At 44.6% G+C, this 25386-nt stretch overlaps 1 protein-coding gene across 8 annotated transcripts in view; it reads left to right on the top strand.

Moving 5' to 3' along the window:
- Nucleotides 1-25386, top strand: part of ARID4B (AT-rich interaction domain 4B) — a 1373103-nt gene that overhangs the window by 977959 nt on the left and 369758 nt on the right. For 7 of the 8 annotated variants that reach the window (XM_073627572.1, XM_073627571.1, XM_073627570.1 and 4 more), the window contains 2 exons: nt 4124-4208; nt 24437-24632. In XM_073627572.1, the coding sequence (XP_073483673.1) occupies nt 4124-4208; nt 24437-24632 (281 nt within the window). The remainder of the gene's footprint in view (nt 1-4123; nt 4209-24436; nt 24633-25386) is intronic. The other variant, XM_073627566.1, reaches the window with a different exon arrangement.

Raw genomic sequence — 25386 nt, 5'->3', positions numbered from 1 at the left:
TGCAGCTTGGCCGCAGTAAAACTACTGTGGGTGGGCGGCATATAGTTAACTGACCTTACCAAACGCTCCTCTAGTAATTAACCTCCCTGGCAGTATGATTCTTTCTGATTTTAGGTGCTGAAAGCGGTACAATTATTTTGCATGGAAATTTGGCGTTTTATATTGTAGGCCTGTAATTCTTAACAATAACACACTTAAATCTGTCCAAACAAGAGTCTAGTAGATATCCCGGGTATGATAAAGTTTGAAACACAAAAACATAAATTATAATATAATAAAAAAAAAATAATAATTAAAAAAAATAAAAATAAATAGTAATAAAATAAATTTCCACACGATTCATTATCGCTCAATTCTGCAAGTGTTCTAATTTACTATCGCTGTTTTCTAGCTGGTCTAAAGCCATTTTTGACGTAAAGGGACACTTTTTGGTTGCTATGGACAATCTCCAGTTTCCAGGCAGAAAGAACAGTATATGCAATATAAAACTGCATGCAGGGCATGGGCCAGAGCACTGGGGACAAATGAGATGTGAAATGATTTCATACAGTACTGTAATCTGTAAGATTACAGTACTGTATGTGTTATGCTTTTTACATTTTTTTGAATTTGCCGCCAGGCTCCGCCCCCGTGCGTCGCGACGCTCGCAGGGAACGGAGCCTGGCACAGAGAGGCTTCGGAACAGGACACAGCCCGCGGACACTGCGGGGGACATCGCAGGATCCCGGGGACAAGGTAAGTAAGGAGGCACCAGGATCCTGCGATGCAACCCCGAGTGTGGCTCGGGGTTACCGCTAATGGTCCTGAATTTTAACCCCGAGCCACACTCGGGAATACCGCCAGGGAGGTTAAGTGGAATCCCAAGGCTGAAGAAACTGTCTGAAGCAGGCCCCATGTAAACGGCTTGTGCTGGTAGCCCCAGACTTTGTCAGAAGCTTACAGCTTACGCCTGCATAAAGAAATGATAATATTGTGGTGCAAGAGTATTTGGCTATTAAGTGGGCCTTGGAGTCTCTATGGTACTACTTGCTGGGGGCGCCACTTACAACTCATAACAGAACATGAGCATCAATCTTCAAATTGATGGCCCATGCTAAGGACCGTAATGCAACGATTGCCTGTTGGTTCCTGGTCCTCCAAGATATTTATTTTAAAGTAGAGAACTAGGCTGGATGTAATCAGTAAAATGTGGATGCCCTTTCTAGAACCCACTGTTTGGTAGCTGGTGTTCAAACAGAGGAAGGAGGGGGGTGACAAACAGCCTCTGTCAGTTGTGGATCTGCTGCAAAGCACTTTGCAGTTCATGAGGTAAATGGGTAGCAGTGGAAGTTTTGTAACAGGACGCAGGGGGGATAACCACTGACAACACCTAGTTCCCCACTTGGGGTATCATTTTTCTTTCACTGTGTTAATGGTTGTTGCTGGAAAAGGAAACAAGCAGGCTGTGAAGTATATTTATTAGCCAGGAGGGTAAATAACCGTTTCTGCTAGACTTTTGTTTTTGGACTGTGAAGCTTACCCCTGCAAGGAAACCTTTTTTTTTTTTTTTTGCTGTAAACGCTGACCAATAACCACGGGCAGTAAGCCCTTAACCCTACTTTGTGCATGGAATACCACTCTACAAGCTCCTCCGCTTGAAGCTGAACCCCACATTGTATATACTAGCAACTCAAAACCAGTTGGAAGACCAGCAGATAATTTGTCACAAACAAATTGTCCTTGAATAAGATTGTCTTCAAAAAAATCAACGAAAATAAGCTTGGTGGCATCTTCTCAGAATGCGAAGTGCCCTTGCCACATAGCCCACTTTCAGCACAACTCAGTGAGGTAGGTAAATGTCCTTAACTACCTGTGGAACTACAGACTGCGCTACATTTTTACCCGACTCCTGATATTTAGGGTTCTACACAGTTTAACCACATGCCGACCGGGCCATAGCTGAAAGACGGCTACAGTGTGGTCGGCTTATTCTGGTAGGGCGTCCATGGACGTCCTCACAGAATTGCGCACCCGGGAATGTCCATGACCCGGTGCGTCACGGAACGGGGTAAAGGGCCAATGACAGCAGCCCTTTACCACGTGATCGCTCCGTCCAATGACAGAGCGATCACTTGTCAACAAACCGGAGCTTGTCTGGTGCAGCTCCTCCCCTCTCCTCTCACCGATCAGTACAGTGTGCGAGGAGAGGAGGAAGCCGGGTGCCGCAGTGCTGTGGGCTGTCTCTGGAGTGCCCACAGTGCTGATCTGTGCCCATGCTCATCCATGCCTCACATGTGCCCATCCATGCCTCACATGTGCCCATCTATACTTTATCCATCCCTGTCTCATCCATGCTCAATCCGTGCTCCATCCATCCCTGGTTCATCCAGGCTCCATCCATCCCTGGCCCATTTATGTTCAATCCGTGCTCCATGCCTGGCTCATCCATGCTCCATCCCTCTGTGCTCATCCATGCTCCATTCATCCCTGGCTCATCCTTGCTTCATCCATCCCTGATGATCCCTAGCTCCTCCGTGCTCCATCCATCCCTGGCTCCTCCATGCTTCATCCATCCGTGCTCATCCATGCTCCATCCATCCCTGGCTCATCAATGCTCCATCTATCCTTGGCTCATCCATGCTCATCCTTGCCGCAGCCATGCCACATCAGTGCTCATCCATGCCACATCAGTTCTCATCCATGCTGCATCCTTGCCACTACAGTGCCCATCAGTGTCTCACAAAAGTGTAATAGGTAGTCAAATTAGATTTGAAATGTATGTCTCTGGTGGTGCTCCTTGCATGTTGGGCCTCTGTGTGTAAAAGTCGCCCACATGTGGTATCGCCATACTCAGGAGGAGTAGCAGAATATATTTTGGGGTGTCATTTTTGCTATGTACATGCTAAGTGTTAGAAATATCTTATAAATGGACAACTTTCTGTAAAAAAAAAAAAAAAAAAAAAAGCGTTTTCATTTTCTTTCCACGTTTTCCAAAAACTTGTGGAAAAAATTGATATGTTCAAAAGACTCATTATGCAGAACAGTCATACAAACGTAATGATCAACCTTTGTATAAATGTCAATAAAATGTTTTTGTCTTCCCTGTCTGTGAATTATTCCCATCCTTTTATTTTTTATGGTTTGTGTTCCATATTGGAGATTTCCTGTCACCTCTTGTCCTGGAGATGCAAGAGCAAGTGATAGAAAGTATTTTTGAAGTAAAGGAAATTCTTCATTTAGACGGTTCCTAATCTCTCCCCTGTTTTAAAGTTGACTGTAAAATATTGGATTTTCAATCAATTTTTATCTTGGTGGCAGTGATCATCTGGACAGATAGAAAGAGTGAATCATCTAAAACCCCGCAAAAAAAATTTGTTTCTATACATTTTAAGGTGCTAATGCTTGAGTTGATTATCAAACAAACTAGGATTTTTAAACCAAGTTTGGGGATTTATCCAATTAAATTGTGTATGGAACAAGTTAAAGTGGTTGTAAAGGTAATTTTTTTTAATTATTTTTTTTATAATAACAAACATCTCTATACTTACCTGCACTGTGCAATAAAATTGCACAGGTGACCCTGAAGCGCCACTTCTCAGGTACCCCGACAGTGCTTCTGGCTCCTCCTCTATCTCCTGTGCCCCCACGGGAAGCCGCTTGCTCACTCCAGAGTCCTGCTGCTGCGTCCATTGACATAGATAACGGACTTGGCCCCGTCCCTGCCAGCTCGTCAATGGCTTTGATTGACAACAACAAGAGGCAATGGCCTCCGATGTCCCAACAAAGCCAGTGAGACCTGGAAGTGAAGGGAGAGAGGAGCTGCAGGCGTGCACAGTGCTGGATCGAATGAAGGGCTCATGTAAGTGTGTGGGGGGGGGGGGGCTTGAGGGGTGATACAGATGCCTAAATATTTTTTTACCTTAATGCAAGGAAATTTATTATGGATATGTGAAGTGAACACTCAGCTGTACAATGACTGTACCTATGGGGTCCTCATGTAAATTCTTCTGTCGCCATCACAGTCGAGACAAATGTGGATTTGAATTTAGGAAGTACCTCTAAAATTAACTTATTCTCAAATTGTCAACATACTTTGTCTAAATTTTGTTTTTGTTTTTTCATAAAAATGTATACATTTTTCTAGATATGATGAGTGGATGAAAGATGATAAAACCCACAGACCAGCTGATAAGAGTGTACCAAAAGTAAAACACAGAAGGAAAATTAAGGTATTCATTTTGTATGCATGCCTCAAGAATGGTTAAAAAATTGTTCTCTTGATACCAGAATGAAAGGCTAATTCTTTGGTTTTTTTTGTAATTAATGTAATGCAATTAATGCCAGTATTGTATTATTAGATGGAAGTTTTTATGCATGCGAGTTCTCTTCCTACAGTCCTTGTCTTTTGGTTTTGTTTATCATCCCAAAAAGACTAGTACTTTAAAGCACCTCAGCCGAAAATAAAAAGTGGAGAGTGGTTAGAAACCTCATTAAAGAGGCGTTCCACCCCCCCACGAAAAATTAAAACTCAACAGCTAACAATACTGTAGCTGCTTACTTTTAATATTAGGACATTTGCCTGTCCAGGGTTCCTGCGATTTTTGGATCAGCTGTCAGGTGCTTCACAGCCGGTTCCCTACTGCGCATGTGCAAAGAGCACTGCCCTTTCTAATTGGCCCTGCGGCGGAGGAAGGGGGGCTGAACTTCCGCTGTGCCATCTCCGGAAGTGGGGAAGGGGTACCTGTCAAAAACAGGTACCCGTTCCTCCCTCCCCCCTGAAAGGTGGGGCGGGGAGACAGATAAGCGGAAGTTGGAACTCCGCTTTAAGGGAGGGTTTTTTAGTGATTTTGTAGTCATCTGGGAGATTTTTCATTACTTCATGTGTGGTTTTCAGGGCAGGACATGAACAAAATGCTAATAGGATTCCAGACAGTAATAAAACATTCTAAATAAGTAGCGTAGGTATGGGTCGGGAGGGTTTTTATTGCTCTCCATGTCCCCACAGGGTAGATTTCCTAATTAGTTTAAAAATTTGGAATGGGTATTGGGGACTGCCTAATTACAAAAGCTTATATCACTTAAAGTAGACAAAGCTTGTTTGGCTGTACTACTCCTGTGGATCACAGGAGTGCAGTTCATCCTTGCACTCCTGTGACCCATTTTCAGCCAACAGCGGGCTGAAGCCCGCTGTCAGCTGATGTCGCTGAGCCGGTCAAAGGCTGGGGAAAGATCACTACCATATGGTCGGAATCCACCCAGGAGCTTGGACTGGCACCTGGCTCAGCGCCTCAGTGACCTGCTGAGAGCCTGAGCCAGCCACTCCCACCCCTCCACAGCCCAGCGCTCAAGTGCGGGGGAGGGGCAGAGCAGAGAGACGGTGAATGACGGTCACAAGCGCTCTGCTCACAGAGCACTGAGTGATCGCTCAGTTCTCAGTCTTAGAGCCGGTGGGGGACAGATCCAGCATTGTAGAAAAGTATGATTCTTAACCAATTAAGGACCAAGCCTCTTTTTGACACTTGTTTTACAAGTTAAAATCATTTTTTATGCTAGAGAATTACTTAAAACCCCCAAAAATTATATATATTTTTTTCAGACACCCTAGAGAATAAAATGGCGGTTGTTGCAATACTTTGTCACACTGTATTTGCGCATCGGTCTTACAAGCGCAATTTTTTTGGAAAAAATACACTTTGACTTAAGACAACAGTAAAGTTAGCTCAATTTTTTTTATATTGTGAAAGATAATGTTATGCCAAGTAAATTGATACCCAACAAGTCATGCTTCAAAATTGCGCCCACTCATGGAATGGGTGACATAGATTGACCCCTAAAAATCTCCATAGGCAACGTTTAAAAATGTTACAGATTACGTGTTTAGAGTTACTAAACACCTAACGATCGTGGCGATACCTCACGTGTAGTTTGAACACTGTTTTCATATGCGGGCACAACTTACGTATGTGTTCGCTTCAGTGCGAGCTCGGCGGGACGGGGCGCTTAAAATTTTTTTTTTTTCTTATTTATTTTACTTTTTATTTTTACACTATCCTTTTAAAAAAAAAATGGGTCACTCTTTTCCTATTACAAGGAATGTAAACATCTCTTTTAATAGAAAAAAAGCATGACAGGACCTCTTAAATGTGAGATCCGGGGGTCAAAAATACCTCAGATCTAACATTTACACTAAAATGCAATAAAATAAATAATGTCATTTTTTTTTTGCAAAAAAAAAATTTCCCCTTTAAGACCATGGGGCATAAGTGACTTTGACGTCACTTCCGCCACTCAAAGTTATGGAGCCGAGCAGGGGCCATCTTTTCCTCGCTCAGCTCCATGTCTGTCAGGGGGAAGGATGTGATCGTCTCCACCGCTACCGACTGCTCCAGTAAGCGGCGGAGATGACTGGAATGCGGCAGAAGGGGGGGGGCCCTCTCTCGCCCCCGATAAAAGTGATCTTGCGGCAAATCTGCCATCGAGACCACTTTTATCTGAAAGCCAGCAGCTCGCCGTTGTTGAAAATACCGGGGTTATGGCAGCTATCTACTGCCATAACAGTATTTAGCGTATTTACCTACCGACGTACAATGACGATTTGCGCTACGTGGTTAAAAAAAAATATATAATTCCCAAACTTCTCTTTTAAGTCTATTTGAAACTGGCAATGCCTCCCCCTTCTTCGGAGCTTTAGCAGTCAATGTTGTAAGAATATTGATGAGGAGAGGGGGTGTGGCCCCCTGCAGAGCTCGATGGCTGCATTCTAACTGAGCTCTGTGTTCGGAGGCTTCTAATAGCGGCTAGAAGCTACCAAAATTGGACTCGAAAGTACCCACAGCCTCTGGGGGAATGGAGGAACTTTAGAAATTGGGGGAAATGAAAGTCCCAGAAGGGGCCCCACAAACTGACTAAACTAAACTTCCCGGCCGGGAATTAGAAAAAAAACAAGGTGGTGCCGGCTTCTCCTCACACAAGCACAACGACAGGCAGGCTGCCTGTACAGGAGACGAGAGAAAAAGAACATGAGGTACAATACAATAAAAATGACGGGTCTAACAGCCCTGTCAGACAAAAAAGAAGAATTTCTTCTACAGAGGAACATGTAAGTGAAACTTACAATGACACTGAACAAATGACTGTAGGAAATACCCATGAGGATAAACTGCATGCTTTTCCTACCTCAGGCCAGCCAGTCATTGACACTGACTTAAAAGAAATGCTGTTGTCACTAAGGCTCCACTAGTGCGACTTTTCATACGAAAAGTTGCATGACAAGTCGTACCCCATGATTTCCAATGAGTAACATTGATATCTGTGCGACTTCAAGTTGCAGCGACTTCAAAGTAGTCCCTGCACTACTTTGGTCCCACTTTGATGCGACTTGAGGTCCATAGACCTTAAGAATACACAGGTATTGCTTCAAGTCACGGCAAAAAATCGTGGTAAAATTGCGGCAAAATTGCACGACTTTGGGGTTGCAATAGTGGAAACCGAGCCTTAAAGGGGCAATACAACATGATGTGAGAGAATTTATGCTAAAATCTAAAATGGAGTTAGAATCTTTAGGAGAAAGTGGAATGGGTTGAAAATTAAAATGAGAGACTTTTCTGAGGTGCATAATGAATTAGTGAACGCTCACTTTGAACTAGAAGAGGAACTCAAACAACTAAAATTAAAGGTCGCAGACCAAGAAGACAAGGCTAGACGTAAACCTACTAAATTCTGTGGTATCCCAGAAAAAGTAAAAAATGCAGATTTAAAGCAATTCTTACACCAAATGACCTTAGACTTGTTGCCATCTACATTGCAACGGGAAGTAATAATTGATAGAGCTCACAGGCTCCCAAAGCCCTCTCATATATCAGAGTCTGCCTCGTGACGTGATTGCAAGAATTTACTATTATCACATAAAAGAACACTTAATTCAATTTGCTCGTCAAAACTCTTCACTCCCAGACCCATATGCGACTATTGTACTTTTTTCAGACCTCTCTCAAGCTACCATAATGGCACGCAGAAACCTAAACTCCATCACCAAGATTTTGCACAATCACAAGATCATATATAAATGAAGATTTCCTACTAAACTAATGATTGACGGAAATAACACTTCTTACACAATATATGCAATCAATGATGGCCTTAAGTTCCTTAAATCCTGGGGTCTTCTACCTGAAGATGAAGCTAATGTCATGGATAAATATCCATAAATACGGATACCAGTTGAAAAAGAATGAAGCCTTCGGGTCACTTAAGCCTCTGAAGTTTTCGTGTGTTGCCGGGTTGTTTTGTTTTACATACCCCCTTAGTAACAGTGCAGAAGTTACTGCACCCAAGAGTTGTACGACAACACTTCTCATTTTATCTGTTATCAGTTTTCACCTAACCCCCCTATTTTTTTTTTTTTTGGAAGCTGCAGGAATACAAAAATCCATATTGACGATAGATATATTGGTTACTTAAACAAAAAGTTTTATTCGTTCATAACCTTTTACCAACATGGCGCAACTTAAGATGTTATCACTTAATGTGAAGGGACTCAACAGCCCTTATAAAAGAAAAAAACCTCTGGAACGACGCACTGGAAACAGCGACATTCTATGTATTCAGGAGTCCCATGTCACTAGTGACAATCCTCCTAAATTCTCCCATCACAAATTTCCACATAATATATTCTTCTCTAACTACTCTAAGAAAAAGAGGGTTTATTACAGTTATAAAAGACTCAGTCACTTTCCAGCTGCTGGACTCCAAGACAGACCCCCAAGGAAGATTTGTAATAATGGTCGCCAATATTAACAACACAGTATTAACCATCGCTAATTTATATGTGCTTAACAACCTACCTACGCAATTTCTCAAGAAAATTATTAAGAAGATAACAAGGTTACCTTTTTGCATTCTTCTTATCTGCAGAGATTTTAATAACCCAATGGACCCAAATATAGACACCTCAAAAGGAACTCATTCTGTAAGAAATGGTTTATGTCATTTTTTTTCACAGGAGGACCTTTTCGATCCCTGGAGATGTCTTCATTCGTCTGAAAAAGATTTTACTTTTTTTCCAATGTACATAAGTCTTACACTCGTATTGACTTCTTTATTACGGACAGAAGGTAACCGATGCACAAATTTATAACATCTCTTGGTCAGATCATGCACCGATCTCGATCAATATAGAAATGAACCATTTACCAGCCACTACTTTACTCTGGAGAAATAACACATTCATTTTTTCACAGGAGAAACATCTGTCTGTGTTAAAGGAAAGATTGAAATAATTCTTTACAATTAACAATATATCTTCTACCTCCACTACTAACCTTTGGTGCACACATAAAGCATATATTAGAGGAATTTCAATATAATTAGCTTCTAAAGAGAAAAAACTAATTATGAAAAAACTACTGGATACAATATCCAAACTTGAGAAAAATCACAAAACCTCCCCTAATATCTCACACCTACTACAACAATTAAACACTGCAAGAAGTGAATTGAGAGAAATCCTAATTTCTAAGCATGATAAATACCTTAAACTCAAACTGGACCATTACTCTCAAGGCAATAGAGCAGGGAAACTATTAGCATTCCAATAATACCAAAGACAAACTAGACATAAAATACAAAAATTGATCCACCCTAAATCAGGCAAGATATTCTAAAACCCACAAGAAATAGCTAACACTTTAGCAGAATATTACAAACTCCTTTATAACTTAGAAAGCGATAGACACTCAACCCTTCCATCTGAAATAACACAGTTTCCAAATAAGATCTTTCTACCTTCGGTAGATCATAACACATTACAAAAACTTAATGAATCAATTTCTGTTGAAGAGACATGTAAAGTTATCCGCTCTTTACCTCTTCACAAGACCCCAGGAGTAGATGGTTTATCGAGTGAATACTACAAAGCTTTTTATTGATATACAAGCTCCTTATCTAACAGACGTCTTTAATCAAGTAACTAAAAATAACTTCCCTAAAGAAATGCTTGAAGCAATCATTATCATGATCCCAAAAACTGGTAAAGATCCTGTATCGCCCAAAAATTATAGACCCATACCCTTGTTAAATTCTGACCTAAAAATTCCCTCTAAAATAATTGCTAACTGCCTTCTTAATGTGATACCATGCCTTATAGAGCCTGACCAGGTGGGGTTTACAAAAGACCGTCAAGGCCCAGATGATACCAGACTTATGATCAATCTGATGGATTAAGTTGAAAACAGTCGGATCCCCTCTCTGAGTCTAGATGCAGAGAAGGCCTTCGACAGGGTTCACTGAGGATACATCTCTGAAACCCTAAATAGGTTCGGTCTCACAGGCTTTAACCACCAACCGGAAGAATTTACCCCCTTCCTGACCAGAGCTCTTTTTGCGATACGGCACTGCGTCATTTTAACTGACAGTTGCACGGTCGTGTGACATTGCACCCAAATAAAACTGATGTCCTTTTTTCCCCACTAATAGAGCTTTCTTTTGGTGGTATTTGATCACCTCTGCAGTTATTATTTTATGCGCTATAAACAAAAAAAGAGTGACAATTTTGAAAAATAAGCTATTTTTTTCCCTTTTTGCTATAATATCCCCAAAAATATATATAAAAAAACTAATTTTTTTCCTCAGTTTAGTCCGATATGTATTCGTCTATATATTTTTGGTAAAGAAAAATCGCAATAAGCGTATATTGATTGATTTGTGCAAAAGGTACAGTGGGGATGGAAAGTATTCAGACCCCCTTAAATTTTTCACTCTTTCTTATATTGCAGCCATTTGCTAAAATCATTTAAGTTCATTTTTTTTCCTCATTAATGTACACACAGCACCCCATATTGACAGAAAAACACAGAATTGTTGACATTTTTGCAGATTTATTAAAAAAGAAATATCACATGGTCCTAAGTATTCAGACCCTTTGCTGTGACACTCATATATTTAACTCAGGTGCTGTCCATTTCTTCTGATCATCCTTGAGATGGTTCTACACCTTCATTTGAGTCCAGCTGTGTTTGATTTTACTGATTGGACTTGATTAGGAAAGCCACACACCTGTCTATATAAGACCTTACAGCTCACAGTGCACGTCAGAGCAAATGAGAATCTCTGCTGCACTTAAGGTTCCTAAGAGCACAGTGGCCTCCATAATCCTTAAATGGAAGACGTTTGGGACGACCAGAACCCTTCCTAGAGCTGGCTGTCCAGCCAAACTGAGCTATCGGGGGAGAAGAGCCTTGGTGAGAGAGGTAAAGAAGAACCCAAAGATCACTGTGGTTGAGCTCCAGAGATGCAGTCGGGAGATGGGAGAAAGTTGTAGAAAGTCAACCATCACTGCAGCCCTCCACCAGTCGGGGCTTTATGGCAGAGTGGCCCCACGGAAGCCTCTCCTCAGTGCAAGACACATGAAAGCCCGCATGGAGTTTGCTAAAAAAAACCTGAAGGACTCCAAGATGGTGAGAAATAAGATTCTTTGGTCTGATGAGACCAAGATAGAACTTTTTGGCCTTAATTCTAAGCTGTATGTGTGGAGAAAAACCAGGCACTGCTCATCACCTGTCCAATACAGTCGCAAGAGTGAAGCATGGTGGTGGCAGTATCATGCTGTGGGGGTGTTTTTCAGCTGCAGGGACAGGACGACTGGTTGCAATCGAGGGAAAGATGAATGCGGCCAAGTATAGGGATATCCTGGACGAATACCTTCTTCAGAGTGCTCAGGACCTCAGACTGAGCCGAAGGTTTACCCTCCAACAAGACAATGATCCTAAGCACAGAGCTAAAATAACGAAGGAGTGGCTTCACAACAACTCCGTGACTGTTCTTGAATGGCCCAGCCAGAGCCCTGACTTAAACCCAATTGAGCATCTCTGGAGAGACCTGAAAATGGCTGTCTACCAATGTTTACCATCCAACCTGACAGAACTGGAGAGGATCTGCAAGGAGGAATGGCAGAGGATCCCCAAATCCAGATGTGAAAAACTTGTTGCATCTTTCCCCAAAAGACTCATGGCTGTATTAGATCAAAAGGGTGCTTCTACTAAATACTGAGCAAAGGGTCTGAATACTTAGGACCATGTGATATTTCAGTTTTTCTTTTTTAATAAATCTGCGAAAATGTCAACAATTCTGTGTTTTTCTGTCAATATGGGGTGCTGTGTGTACATTAATGAAAAATTAACTTAAATGATTTTAGCAAATGGCTGAAATATAACAAAAGAGTGAAAAATGTAAGGGGGTCTGAATACTTTCCGTCCCCACTGTTCTACAAAATAGGGGATAGATTTATGGCATTTTTATTATGAATTTTTTTTTTATTAGTAATGGTGGTGATCTGTGATTTTTATTGTGACTGCGACGTTATGGTGGACACATTGGACACTTTTAACACTATTTTGGGACCATTGTCATTTATACAGCAATCAGTGCTATAAAAATGCACTGATTACTGTATAAATGACACTGGCAAGGTAGGGGTTAAACACTAGGGGGCAATCAAGGGGTTACGTGTGTCCTAGGGAGTGATTCTAACTATGGGGGGAGGGGTTATCTAGGACATGACAAAGACCACTGCTCCTGATGACAGGGAGCAGTAGATCTCTGTCTTTTCACTAGGCAGAACGAGGAAATGCCTTGTTTAGGCATCTCCCAATCCCCATTCTGCACTCCGTGACACTATCGCAGGACACCGGCATACATCGAGTCTGCGGGTCCCACGGTCACGGAGCATGCAGCGGGCTTGCGCACGCCCACAATGCCGCTTCTCAAAGGGGACATACCTGTAAACCTATTTGCGCAGCTGTGCCATTGTGCTGACTTATATCGTCGTGCACTGGTCAGCAAGGGGTTATACATGATATTATAATGTCCTTATACACAATACCTTCAGCTATAGTGTTCACCTCAGGCTCCATCTCCAAGAGTTTTAACTTATCAAATGGTACTAGATAAACTTTCATTTATAATATTCTCTCTAGCACTTGAACCTTTGGCCTCAGATTAAATCCTAACATCATAGGTATTAAGATAGGACATAACGAACATAAACTGGGACTGAACGCTGACAATATAATCTTATCTCTAGCGGAACCTGAACACTCTTTACTTAAGTTACAGCAAATGTTGGATAACTTTGGTAGAATTTCATATTATAAGATCAACAGTAATAAATGTTTTGCCTTACCAATGAACATCCCTATGGAAATGCTTGATAATTTACGCATTATCCACAAGTATAACTGGGATGAACCCTCTATTTCATATCTGGGGTTCCAACTTTCCTTTCCAACCTCTAAACTATTTGAAGTAAATTACCCAAAACTTTTAAACCAAATCCAAGATGATTTTCAAACTATTAAAAAAGCCCAGATTTGGAAGAATGGCAGCATTTAAAATGATCACCTTGCCAAAAATTATTTTATTTTAGGGCCCTCCCCATTCCAGTATCCTCTAAATTTTTCAAGCAAGGTAATGCTAAACTGAATAACCTAATATGGCAGGGGAAAAAAAACAAGAATTAGCATTAGCAATCCTAACTTCAACTAAAAAAAAGGAGGCGTGAGCCTGCCAGATATTCACCAATACTTTATAGCCACACTTTTAGGCCAGATGAAATATTGGTTCATCCCAGATACTGACAAACTATGGCTAAACATAGAAAAATAAGTTACTAATGGTTAGGAATTATTTGCTCTGGCATTTGCATATAACTTATTGCCTAAAGTATCCATACCTTCCTACTTAACCATTAACCACTTCAATACAGGGCACTTAGACACCTTCCTGCCCAGACCAATTTTCAGCTTTCAGCGCTGTCGCAGTTTGAATGACAATTGCGCGGTCATCCAACACTGTACCCAAACTAAATTTTTATCATTTTGTTCCCACAAATAGAGCTTTCTTTTGGGGGTATTTAATCACCTCTTCGGTTTTTATTTTTTGCGAAACAGATAAAAAAAGACCGAAAATTTTGAAAAAAATAAAAGTTTTGTTTTTGTTTAAAAATGTTGTAAATAAGTAAATTTTCTCTTTCACTGATGGGCACTGATAAGGCGGCACTGACGGGCACTGATAAGGCGGCAGCGATGAGGTGGCACCAATGAGCGGGCACTGTTATGCGGCACTGATGGGTGGCACTGATATGCAGCACTGATGGGCATTGATAGGCAGCACTGATGGGCACTCATGGGTGGCACTGGGCACTGTTAGGCGACACTGATGGGCACTGAAAGGCTGCACAGATGGGTTCTTATGGGTGGCACTGCTGGGCACTGATAGGCGGCACTGCTGGGCACTGATAGGCGGCACTGATACGTGGCACTGATTGGCACTGATACGTGGCACTGATTGGCACTGATACGTGGCACTGATGAGCACTGATGGGCACTGATACGCGGCACTGATAGGCATCCCTGGTGGCACTGGCAGTGGTAGGCATTGGAGTGGGCACTGATTGGCAGCTGCCTGGGCATTGATTGGCAGCTGCCTTTGCACAGATCAGTATTTCCCTGGGGGTCTAGGGGGCATACCTGGTGGTCCAGTGTGGCTGGTTTCCCTGGTGGTCCTGGGCGGCTTCCCTGGTGGTCCAGGGTGGGATCCGAGGGGGGGCTGTGCTGATAAACAATCAGCACAGACCCCCCCCTGTCAGGAGAGCAGCCGATCTGCTCTCCTCTACTCGCGTCTGTCAGACGCGAGTGAGGAAAAGCCGATCACCGGCTCTTCCTATTTACATCGTGATCAGCCGTGATTGGACACGGCTGATCACGTGGTAAAGAGTCTCCGTCCGAGACTCTTTACCTAGATCGGTGTTGCGGGGTGTCAGACTGACACACCGCAACAACGATCGCCGCAATGCGCGCCCCCGGGGGCGCGCAGCTGCTCAATATCCTGGGGATGTCATATGACGTTCAGTCAGGATATTGAAACCACTTTGCTGCCGTCATTCTGCTATATGGCAGGCGGCAAGTGGTTAAAGCCACGTTAATGGCATGGAAATACATGATAAACAAAACACAACACGTGAAGGATGTAGTACAGATACATACCCCTTTACGAGTGATGGATTAATGGAAAGCTTGTATGTCTGTCAACCCTTGGGTGTGTACCAAGGGTTCAACAGATACGACACTTTACCTAACATATATAAGAAATCTATTAAGAACAAAATTAGTCAGGTCGGACGACTTAAAAATTTTGATCCTGAAGACAAACTATCAATCCCTGTAGAAATTTGGAATTTCTTTTTTTCTTCTAACAGAGGTCATAATACTAATGGTATATCCTTTTTTTTATAATTTTCTGGCTTTATTTCCCATTGATATAAAGATTACTAAAATGCTCAAGTGGGAAAAAGATCTCTCCCAAACCTTCTCATGGGAGTCCTGGCATACAGCCATAAAAATAAACCAATCTGCAACATCTTGTATAGAACACTGAATTGCAAAAAATACTTAACCGTGGGTATTTGACGCCCTATAAACTTTCTAAAATCCTCCCTTCTTCCTCCTCTCCTATCTGTTGGAGATGCAGTGATCAAATAGGAACATTATATCATACACTTTGGACCTGCAAAAACCTCTCCAGCTTCTGGAGGGCTGTATCATCTTTTATTGCATCCCTTACGGGTAACCTAACTCCTCTTAACCCTGCAACAGCTCTACTAGTTTTAAACAGTGGCGTCTCCAGCTTTCATATTTAGGGGGGGCACATGGGGGGACAGGGACAAAAATAGGGGGACAATATAAAATGCAAATATATATAGATAGATATATATAGATATATCTATCTATATATATTTTATCTATCCTGGGGCCCTTTACTACGATCCCACAACGGCCCTTTCACATGTTCTGCAGTGAGCTCCCTTCCTACTGTATTGGGGCCCCCCCAGGGTGACAGAGAACAAGAGATATATGTCACCAGCATACCAAGAAAATATAAGGGTCCAAAGCAGTGGGAGAACTATCAGGGTTGCAAAGGTTGTCTTGCCCCCGGGCCCTGGTGTTCTCCCACTGTGGGGTTCCCCAGGCTCCTCTTGCTGTCCTGCCCCTGCTATTGACAGCGCTGGTCTGGCATTTCTTGGAATTTACAGGCTCGTTCTCCTGTCCTAAGGACGGGAGAAATCAGTCTGTTTTTTCAGTAACTGAGAGTCCTGGTGGAGTCCTTCCTGCAACTCACTCTTCTCCCTGCCAATGAGGATGCAGGGGAAGGAGCAGATCGGGCAGCCGTGGTTGTGTGAGCGCTTGCATTATGCAGTGTCAGCAAGCAGAGGGAGGAATCACCCGCAGGAGCTGACTGAGGACGTTCTCCCTCTCAATAGAGACTGTGTTACCCCAGCGGTGGCCCGAGTAAGATGCGGCACATCCGATATGCATACAAACAAAAAGAAATTGCCTTTTTGTAAAAAAAAAAAAAAAAAATTTTTTTTGGCGGGGCACATGGTGGGGCCCAGCATAATGTTGGGGGGGTCAGGGCCCCCTCTAGCCCCCCCTAGGGTCGCCATTGGTTTTAAACCTTGATATATACTTATTAAACTACAGAACTATTGTGGCAAATATACAGTATTAATAGCAGCAAGGCTCACCATAGCTAAACTGTGGAAATAAATACTGCTCCCAATCTATCTGATGTGGTATTAAGAGTAAACACACAGGCCCACTATGAACTAATGTTGGCATAAAAAAAACTTTAACATTGAAAAATTTAAAAGGATTTGGCAAGCCTGGTTGGTACATCCTAAAGCTTCAAAATATCTGAAGGACTTTAATAACCATTGAGGCGCCTCTCTTTTACATATTGAATTATGAAGTGACTTCCATATGCCTTTCCTTTGGCTCCCCCCCCCCTTTTTTAGTTTAGGAACATTCTCTATTGACAATATGGTCCCAGTAGGGTCGATAGGGTATGTAGTTCTTACCATTGTATTGTAACTCATTGACAACATTTAATTGTAGATTGGATTGCAGTGGCGGCTGGAGAAGTTTTAGGATGGGGGGGGCGCCAGACCCCGCCCTTCCTTTTTGACCCCTCCCACTTGGTAAAAATGGGCATGGTTTCAGCGAATAGTGGGCGTGGCTCTAAGGTGGTGTGGTTAGCGTCTCAGATGAACGAGGGATAGAGGGAGAGGGAGAGAGGGACAGCAGGCCTAGATCCTACACAACAATAGAAATATGTGTATTCTACAAAGTTTAACAATCATCAGATAAAGATACTCCAAACACCTGGTGTTGGCGCTTCAATCATCCCGGCACCATGATTGTTATGGTGTCAGGATGATTGAAGCGCATTGTTTCTATTGTTACATTGTAATATAAAATGAAATCATTCAACTCACCATAATGCCGAATCAGTGGGAGCCCCGAGTGTGTCACTAGCCACGTCGCCTACAACCAGATGCCATCAGGTGTCCCCAGCAGTCCGTCCTTACATGCAGCCTGTGTCGCATAAAATGCAGCCTCTGTCACATAAAATGCAGCCTCTGTCCCCCCAAATACAGCCTCTGCCCCCCCAAATACAGCCTCTGTCCCCTTACATCAGAGTTGCCATCAGTGTCCCCCCACAGCAGGTGTGTCCCCATCAGAGCCCCCCACAGCAGGTGTGTCCCCATCAGAGTCCCCCCACAGCAGGTGTCCCCATCAAAGTCCCCCCACAGCAGGTGTCCCCCATCAGAGTCCCCCCACAGCAGGTGTCCCCCATCAGAGTCCCCCCACAGCAGGTGTCCCCCATCAGAGTCCCCCCCACAGCAGGTGTCCCCCATCAGAGTCCCCCCCACAGCAGGTGTCCCCATCAGAGTCCCCCCACAGCAGGTGTCCCCATCAAAGTCCCCCCACAGCAGGTGTCCCCCATCAGAGTCACCCATCAGAGTCCCCCACAGCAGGTGTCCCCTATCAAAGCCCCCCACAGCAGGTGTCCCCCATCAGAGTCCCCCCACAGCAGGTGTCCCCCATCAGAGCCCCCCATCAGAGCCCCCCACAGCAGGTGTCCCCCATCAGAGCCCCCCACAGCAGGTGTCCCCCATCAGAGCCCCCCACAGCAGGTGTCCCCCATCAGAGCCCCCCACAGCAGGTGTCCCCCATCAGAGCCCACCACAGCAGGTCTCCCCCATCAGAGTCCCCCCACAGCAGGTGTCCCCCCACAGCAGGTGTCCCCCATCAAAGTCCCCCCACAGCAGGTGTCCCCCATCAGAGTCCCCCCACAGCAGGTGTCCCCCATCAGAGTCCCCTATCAGAGCCCCCCACCAGAGCCCCCCACAGCAGGTGTCCCCTATCAAAGCCCCCCACAGCAGGTGTCCCCCATCAGAGCCCCCCACAGCAAGTGTCCCCCATCAGAGTCCCCCCACAGCAAGTGTCCCCCATCAGAGTCCCCCCACAGCAGGTGTCCCCCATCAGAGCCCCCCACAGCAGGTGTCCCCCATCAGAGCCCCCCACAGCAGGTGTCCCCATCAGAGCCCCCCAAGAGCAGGTGTCCCCCAAAGCAGGTGTCCCCATCAGAGTCCCCCCAAAACAGAAGTCCCCCACCAGAGCCCCCCACAGCAGGTGTCCCATCAGAGCCCCCCACAGCATGTGTCCCCCATCAGAGCCCCCCACAGCAGGTGTCCCCCCCATTCTCCACACAGCGGTACTTACCTTCAGTCTCCTGCGGTGTCCTCCTCCTCACACTGGCACCAGCATTCTTCCTGTTTCCTCTCTCGGGCGCAATGAGAGAGCGGCAGGAAGTGACATCTGACTCAGGGCAGATGTCAATCAAATCTGAAGTGCCAAGTAGCTTCCTCCCGGCGCCTGTAGTATGTATTACTATGGCCGGGCGGAAGCTACTCGGCGCTTCATAAAACGCCCCAAGGCGGGCTAAACGCCCGCAAATGCAGCACCACGTCTGTAATCTCGTGATTGCATAGACGTGGCGCTTCCTATAAGTGCACTGTGTCCAGCGTCGCACTGTATCCGGCGTCCGAACACAGTGCACTTAAGGACCTTTTTTTTCTTTTTTTCTTTTTTAAAGGGCCAGTAGTAAAAAAAAATTTTTTTTTATTTGCTGCCTGGAGGGGGGGGGGGGGGGGGGGGGGGGGTTAGGGGGTCGGCGCCCCGGCGCCCCCTATGGACGGGCCGCCACTGTTGGATTGATAACACCTTTGTGCCAAGGAGCATTTGTAATGTATCTGAGAAACTAATAAAAAATGGAAAGATTAAAAAAGAATATTGATGAGGTGCAGTAAAGAACCAAAATAGGTCTTTGTAAAGTCTGACATCTTTTAATCGCATTGTTAAATGCTGACTGAGTTTGGTCACATGGAACAGGAATCGAAAAGTCCCCAACAGAGACACAGATGACAATAAAAACCTGACAGAGGTTCTTATTACTCAAACCAAAACCAAGCTTTTCTGAAAACATGTCAGTATATATATATATATATATATATATATATATATATATATATATATATATATATATATATATATATATATTACATTTTAGAAAAACAATATTGCGCTTTTTTTATGAGAGAGGTTCACGCGATCAAAACAGGTGTAAGGGATATTGCCCCAATAATTTTAAAAAGCTAAAATTCAGTCTGTAAACTGCCTAACACCAATAGTAACATACAAATGTCTACAGTATGAGAGAATGTTCTTACCACACAAAACAAATGTCAATTTGACCCCACTAATTATTAGAAAAGCGAAAATTTTTGATTGAATCTCTACTATTGTACTATTATATTGGTCAGCTTTAGTTTCTCTTAGTAATGTGTAAATTTTAGCAGTGGAGGGTTAACTTCCAACTTACCTCTCTAGTTCCTGGTTCATATCTATGCAGTTTACTGCAGTGCTTTTTGCGCTTTTCACACATTTTTTGATGCATTTTGCATTTTTTGTGTTTTTTTTAGCCAACTTGATGTTGGGTAGATTAAAACCCGCAAATCGCAGAAAAATTGTGGTAACAAACACACTACACTGAACTCTATTGAATCAAAAATGCACCGTTTTGCATTTAAAAAAGTCCCTGACCCTTTCCAAAACTGTAGTGTCTGAAAAAAGCATAGATGTGAATGTGTCCCATAGGAAACCATGTTAAATGGTTTCCTATTTAACGTGGTTTTAAGGCGGGTGCACTAGAGAAGAGCTCCATTCATCCTGCAGCAATCCTTCGCCATCCTTCCTCCAGCGCACCCTGGTGAACCTGTCCTACAGACCTGTTAGTCCCCGGACATCTCCTGCCTCTGCCCCAGCCTAAATTTCTGAGCCTGGGAAGTGAGCCTTGGCAGACATTTTGGCGAGGAGCTCTGGGCTATCCTGATTTTCATCCGCAAACATTCGAGTGCCTGCACTCCTGGAGAGCAAACTACCTAGCCTAGCCTCTCCTATTCCCTTCCCTACACTTTTGCTTATTTTCTAGCTGGTCTGACCATTCGTTGCGCATCGCTGCTTTAGGCCTCATCCAGCAGCCCGCTGCCATGTCAGCAGAATCCAGAGATTAGACGACGAGCTCTCACCCCCCGCTTGACTGTGTCATCTGCTCCTTCCCTGCAGCCCTACCACCATTTCTGGAAGTTGGCGGTGCTACCTTCTTCATGCCCGCGATCCACTACCATATGGTCCTCGAGGCTGGCCTTCCTCATCCGCTGCGGGATGGGGTGTGTGTGTTTTCTCCATCCTGCTGCTCTCCCGCTTCCTCATTGACTCCCAACCTCCTGGGGACCTGAACTGCTCAGAAGGCCTTGCAAAGTATGCATCAGGCCTGCAACCATCTTGCATGAAATTATTTCTTGAAATTACACTTAAATGTTTTATGCAGAATTAAGTTACAAAAATAAATATTAACAACAATATATTATCAGTGCAGCCTCACCTGTGCCCCTCAATGCAGCCTCACCTGTGCCCCTCAATGCAGCCTCACCTGTGCCCATCTATGCAGCGTGACCAGTGCCCATCTATGCAGCGTGACCAGTGCCCACCAATGCAGCCTCACCTGTGCCCATCTATGCAGCATGACCAGTGCCCACCAATGCAGCCTCACCTGTGCCCATCATTGCAGCGTGACCTGTGCTCACCAATGCAGCCTCACCTGTGCTCACCAATGCAGCCTTACCTGTGCCCATCAATGCAGCCTCACCTGTGCTCCTCAATGCAGCGTGACCAGTGCCCATCATTGCAGCATGAAAAAGAAAGAACGATGGCGCCCTCTAAGTGCAGCATGTATGTTAAAAATATTTATTACAATAGATAGAAACACTCACATTTGAGTTGCTAAAAACCAGCATGTAAAGTAGTTTCATCCGTGTGCTCTCGGGGGATGTGGGGATGTGAGTCCTATGACCTGGGTCTTGGTGGTTGTTCCGGTGGTGCGGAGGGTCCTCAGAGCCTCCGGGCGGCCAGGATGTCGGTCTTGGATCCTCCGTGGAGCGCCGTGCTGACCTGCGTCTTCACTTTCGGGAGCTGGGTGAGGCGGGCGGTGCTTCGCGTTCGGAGCATGCGTGCTCCTTTATCAGGCTATTTTTATAGACTGGCTGCCTTCCATTTATTCAGCATCATTTTATCCTTACATGGACTAATACCTGAACTTGTTGTGAAACATCAACTACCACCACCAAGTTCCCCCTCTCAAGAACCCCCACCATTTTTAGCTATATGTACTCGGCCACATCCATTGTGCGCCATATTAACCCCTTGATCATCATTGCAGAATGACCTGTGCCCACCAATGAAGCGTGACCAGTGCCCACCAATGCAGCCTCACCTGTGCCCATCATTGCAGCATCACCAGTTCTCTCAATGCAGCCTCACCTGTGCCCACCAATGCAGCCTCACCTGTGCCCATCAATGCAGCCTCACCTGTGCCCATCAATGCAGCCTCACCTGTGTTCATCAATGCAGCCTCACCTGTGCCCATCAGTGTAGCCTCACCTGTGCCCATCATTGCAGTGTGACCTGTGCCCACTAATTCAGCCTCACCTGTGCCTATCATTGCAGCATGACCAGTTCTCACAATGCAGCCTCACCTGTGCCCATCATTGCAGCGTGACCTGTGCTCACCAGTGCAGCCTCACCTGTGCCCATCAATGCAGCCTCACCTGTGCCCATCAGTGCAGCCTCACCTGTCCCCATATATGCAGCCTCACCTGTGCCCATCTATGCAGCTTGACCAGTGCCCACCAATGCAGCCTCACCTGTGCCCATCATTGCAGCGTGACCTGTGTTCACTAATGCAACCTCACCTGTGCCCATTATTGCAGCGTTACCTGTGCCCATCTATGCAGCCTCAACAGTGCCCCTCTATGCAGCCTCACCTGTGCCCATCTATACAGCATGACCAGTGCCCACCAATGCAGCCTCACCTGTGCCCATCATTGCAGCGTGACCAGTTCTCACAATGCAGCCTCACCTGTGCTCACCAATGCAGCCTCACCTGTGCCCATCTCTGCAGCCTCACCTGTGCCCATCTCTGCAACCTCACCTGTGCCCATCTATGCAGTGTGACCTGTGCCCATCATTGCAGTGTGACCTGTGCCTACTAATGCAGCCTCACCTGTGCCCATCATTGCAGCATGACCAGTTCTCACAATGCAGCGTGACCTGTGCCCATCATTGCAGCGTACCCTGTGCCCACCAATGCAGCCTCACCTGTGCCCATCATTACAGCATGACCTGTGCCCACTAATGCAGCCTCACCTGTGCCCATCATTGCAGCATGACCAGTTCTCACAATGCAGCCTCACCTGTGCCCACCAATGCAGCCTCACCTGTGACCATCATTGCAGCGTGACCTATGCCCACTAATGCAGCCTCACCTGTGCCCATCATTGCAGCATGACCAGTTCTCATAATGCAGCGTGACCTGTGCCCATCATTGCAGCGTGACCTGTGCCCATCAATGCAGCGTGACCTTTGCCCATCAATGCAGCGTGACCAGTGCCCATCAATGCAGCGTGACCAGTGCCCATCTATGCAGCGTGACCAGTGCCCACCAATGCAGCCTCACCTGTGCTCATCATTGCAGCGTGACCAGTTCTCACAAATGCAGCCTCACCTGTGCCCATCATTGCAGCCTCGCCTGTGCCCATCACTGCAGCCTGACCAGTTCTCACCAATGCAGCCTCACCTGTGCCCATCATTGCAGCCTCACATGTGCCCATTATTGCAGCATGACCAGTGCCCACAGATGCAGCCCACAGATGCAGCCTCACCTATTATTGCAGCGTGACCAATTCTCACAAATGCAGCCTCACCTGTGCCCATCTATGCATCCTCACCTGTGTCCATCTATGCAGCGTGACCAGTGCCCACCAATGCAGCCACACCTGTGCCCATCATTGCAGCCTCACCTGTGCCCATGATTGCAGCTCGACCAGTGCAGAGGAAGAGAGAGGACGGCCGTATCATCACAAAGCGGGAATTGCCAGCTGTAACAGCTTACATTTGAATTGCCGTCCGCTCACGGTCATACACAGCCCTGCCTCCTGACCCAGCATCTGTGACAGGCAGACAACGTCCTGGCATTGGATCGGCATTCTGTCTATCATTGGAGGCGGGGCTTTGTGTGACCACTAGCAGACAGCAATTCAAATGTATGATGTTACAGCGGGCAATCCCTGCTCTGTACTCCAGCTGGCTCTCCTCTTCCTCCACAATCTTTTCCCCTGGGGCTATCGCTGGGAGAATGGCTGCCATTCAACCCTGCCTGCTGGCGGTGCTCGCCCCCCCCACTCCCAGGCAGCCCACGCTCTCCAGCAGTCATTTTCCACTCGCAAGTGCGAGTGGAAAATTTGAGGGCTGCCTTTAGTTTGTGAAACTATTGGTGCTACAACACAGACAAGAATTTTAAAAAACCATACAGATTGATACAATTATTTACATCAAGCATTAAAAAACTATACATTCCCTGTTAGATTTTTGCCAATCAAAAAAATGTTCAGCTACATACAAGGGCTTGTGTACTTCTTCCATCAATTACCTTGATTGTTTAAACCATTTGTCCTTTAAGATTATGGTAGTGTAAAATGTATGTATACTCTTATATACTGTTAAAGGCAACTTCAAATGAAGTGGTACCTTACAACTCCCTCCACTCTCCCTTCAACGTAACCGCCTGAATGAAATACCTTTGGTCCTGCTCTAGAAATATGCATTTTGTTGCCTTTGCCTGGCACTGCACTACCAATAAGTGAAAATTGGCTCATCTGAGCTCTGCACTCTTTGCCTGCATGCCGTTGCCTCTTTCATTGCAGGAAAATTGAATGTCCTCCTTCAGTATGGACCAAAATATAGGATGGACTAAGGTTACCGTGCGCACAATGAGGATTTCTGGAGCAGGGGTGAAGGTAAGTATTTATGTCTGCAGATTACTCTGGGGAAGGACGAGGGGGCTGTATGGTATAACCTCAATAAATGTGAAGTTGCCTTTTAGCGTTTTTATCAGTGTTTTTAGTGCTTCCTTCAAAAATGTAGATAATTATTTCATCTTTTTCCAGAATAAATCTGAAGCTGGTCGTAACAGATCGATATCAGACAAAGATGAAAACATTTCCAAGCAATGCAAACTCTTTTCAAGACCTTTATTCCAGTCATGTGACAATGAATCCTCCTTTGACTGTAATGATAGCCGAAATTCTGCACAAGGTCTGCTGAAACATTTAGAAATTGCTTCTATTTTAAATGGTCTTCAAGGTACATATGCATGTTTAGATGTTTTGCTTCTGTAATATTAATCATCTCTGAATAAATACTTTGAATGCTAGTGTAGAACCTAAAATATTATTTTCTGCATACTATCTTAAGCTGGATACACGCTATACTACTTTCTAGACTCTCCTCTTTTCTTATCATAGCTGTTATACTGTTTTAATTCAGCACTGTGCATTGTATAATGGGTAGAGTTAACCCTAAAGAAAAGTTCATCAGATTTAAAGTGTAAATAAACAGTAACAATTAACTTATCTTATATGCTCCCTTTTGGTCTGTGAAATATACCCATTAAAAGCATTTTGCTTTATATGATCAGTAAGTGCAAAAAATGCCTGTTGCCCTCCCAGGTTACCTATTAGCAGAGTGCACAGTGGGTTATTTTGAACAGTCTTATTACCCCTGCTGAGTCCACCTCTGTAAACTACAGAACTCCTTACCCATGTTATGGAGATATAAAGGAGGGGAGGTGTTTATTCTGCATTCCAAATTAGGAGAGAGCAATCTAGAGTAAAACTCATCTCCATAATTACAGTACATGGAGTGAATGTTGTCATCCTAGGATAGGATTTACGTTACTGGCAGGACTACCAGGTGAAAATAGAGGAAAAATCCTGAAAAAAATAAAACCAATGCGTACGCCATATCCTAAGGTCTGGCAAAGTGCAATATATGTATATAAATTCATTTTTGTTTTTTGGGGTTAGATACATTTGAATTATTTTCAAGTGCTCATATT

This window comes from Aquarana catesbeiana, linkage group LG04 (genome assembly GCF_042186555.1).
Source record: "Aquarana catesbeiana isolate 2022-GZ linkage group LG04, ASM4218655v1, whole genome shotgun sequence".
Classification (NCBI taxonomy): domain Eukaryota; kingdom Metazoa; phylum Chordata; class Amphibia; order Anura; family Ranidae; genus Aquarana; species Aquarana catesbeiana.
This window is presented reverse-complemented; position numbering and strand designations above follow the sequence as displayed.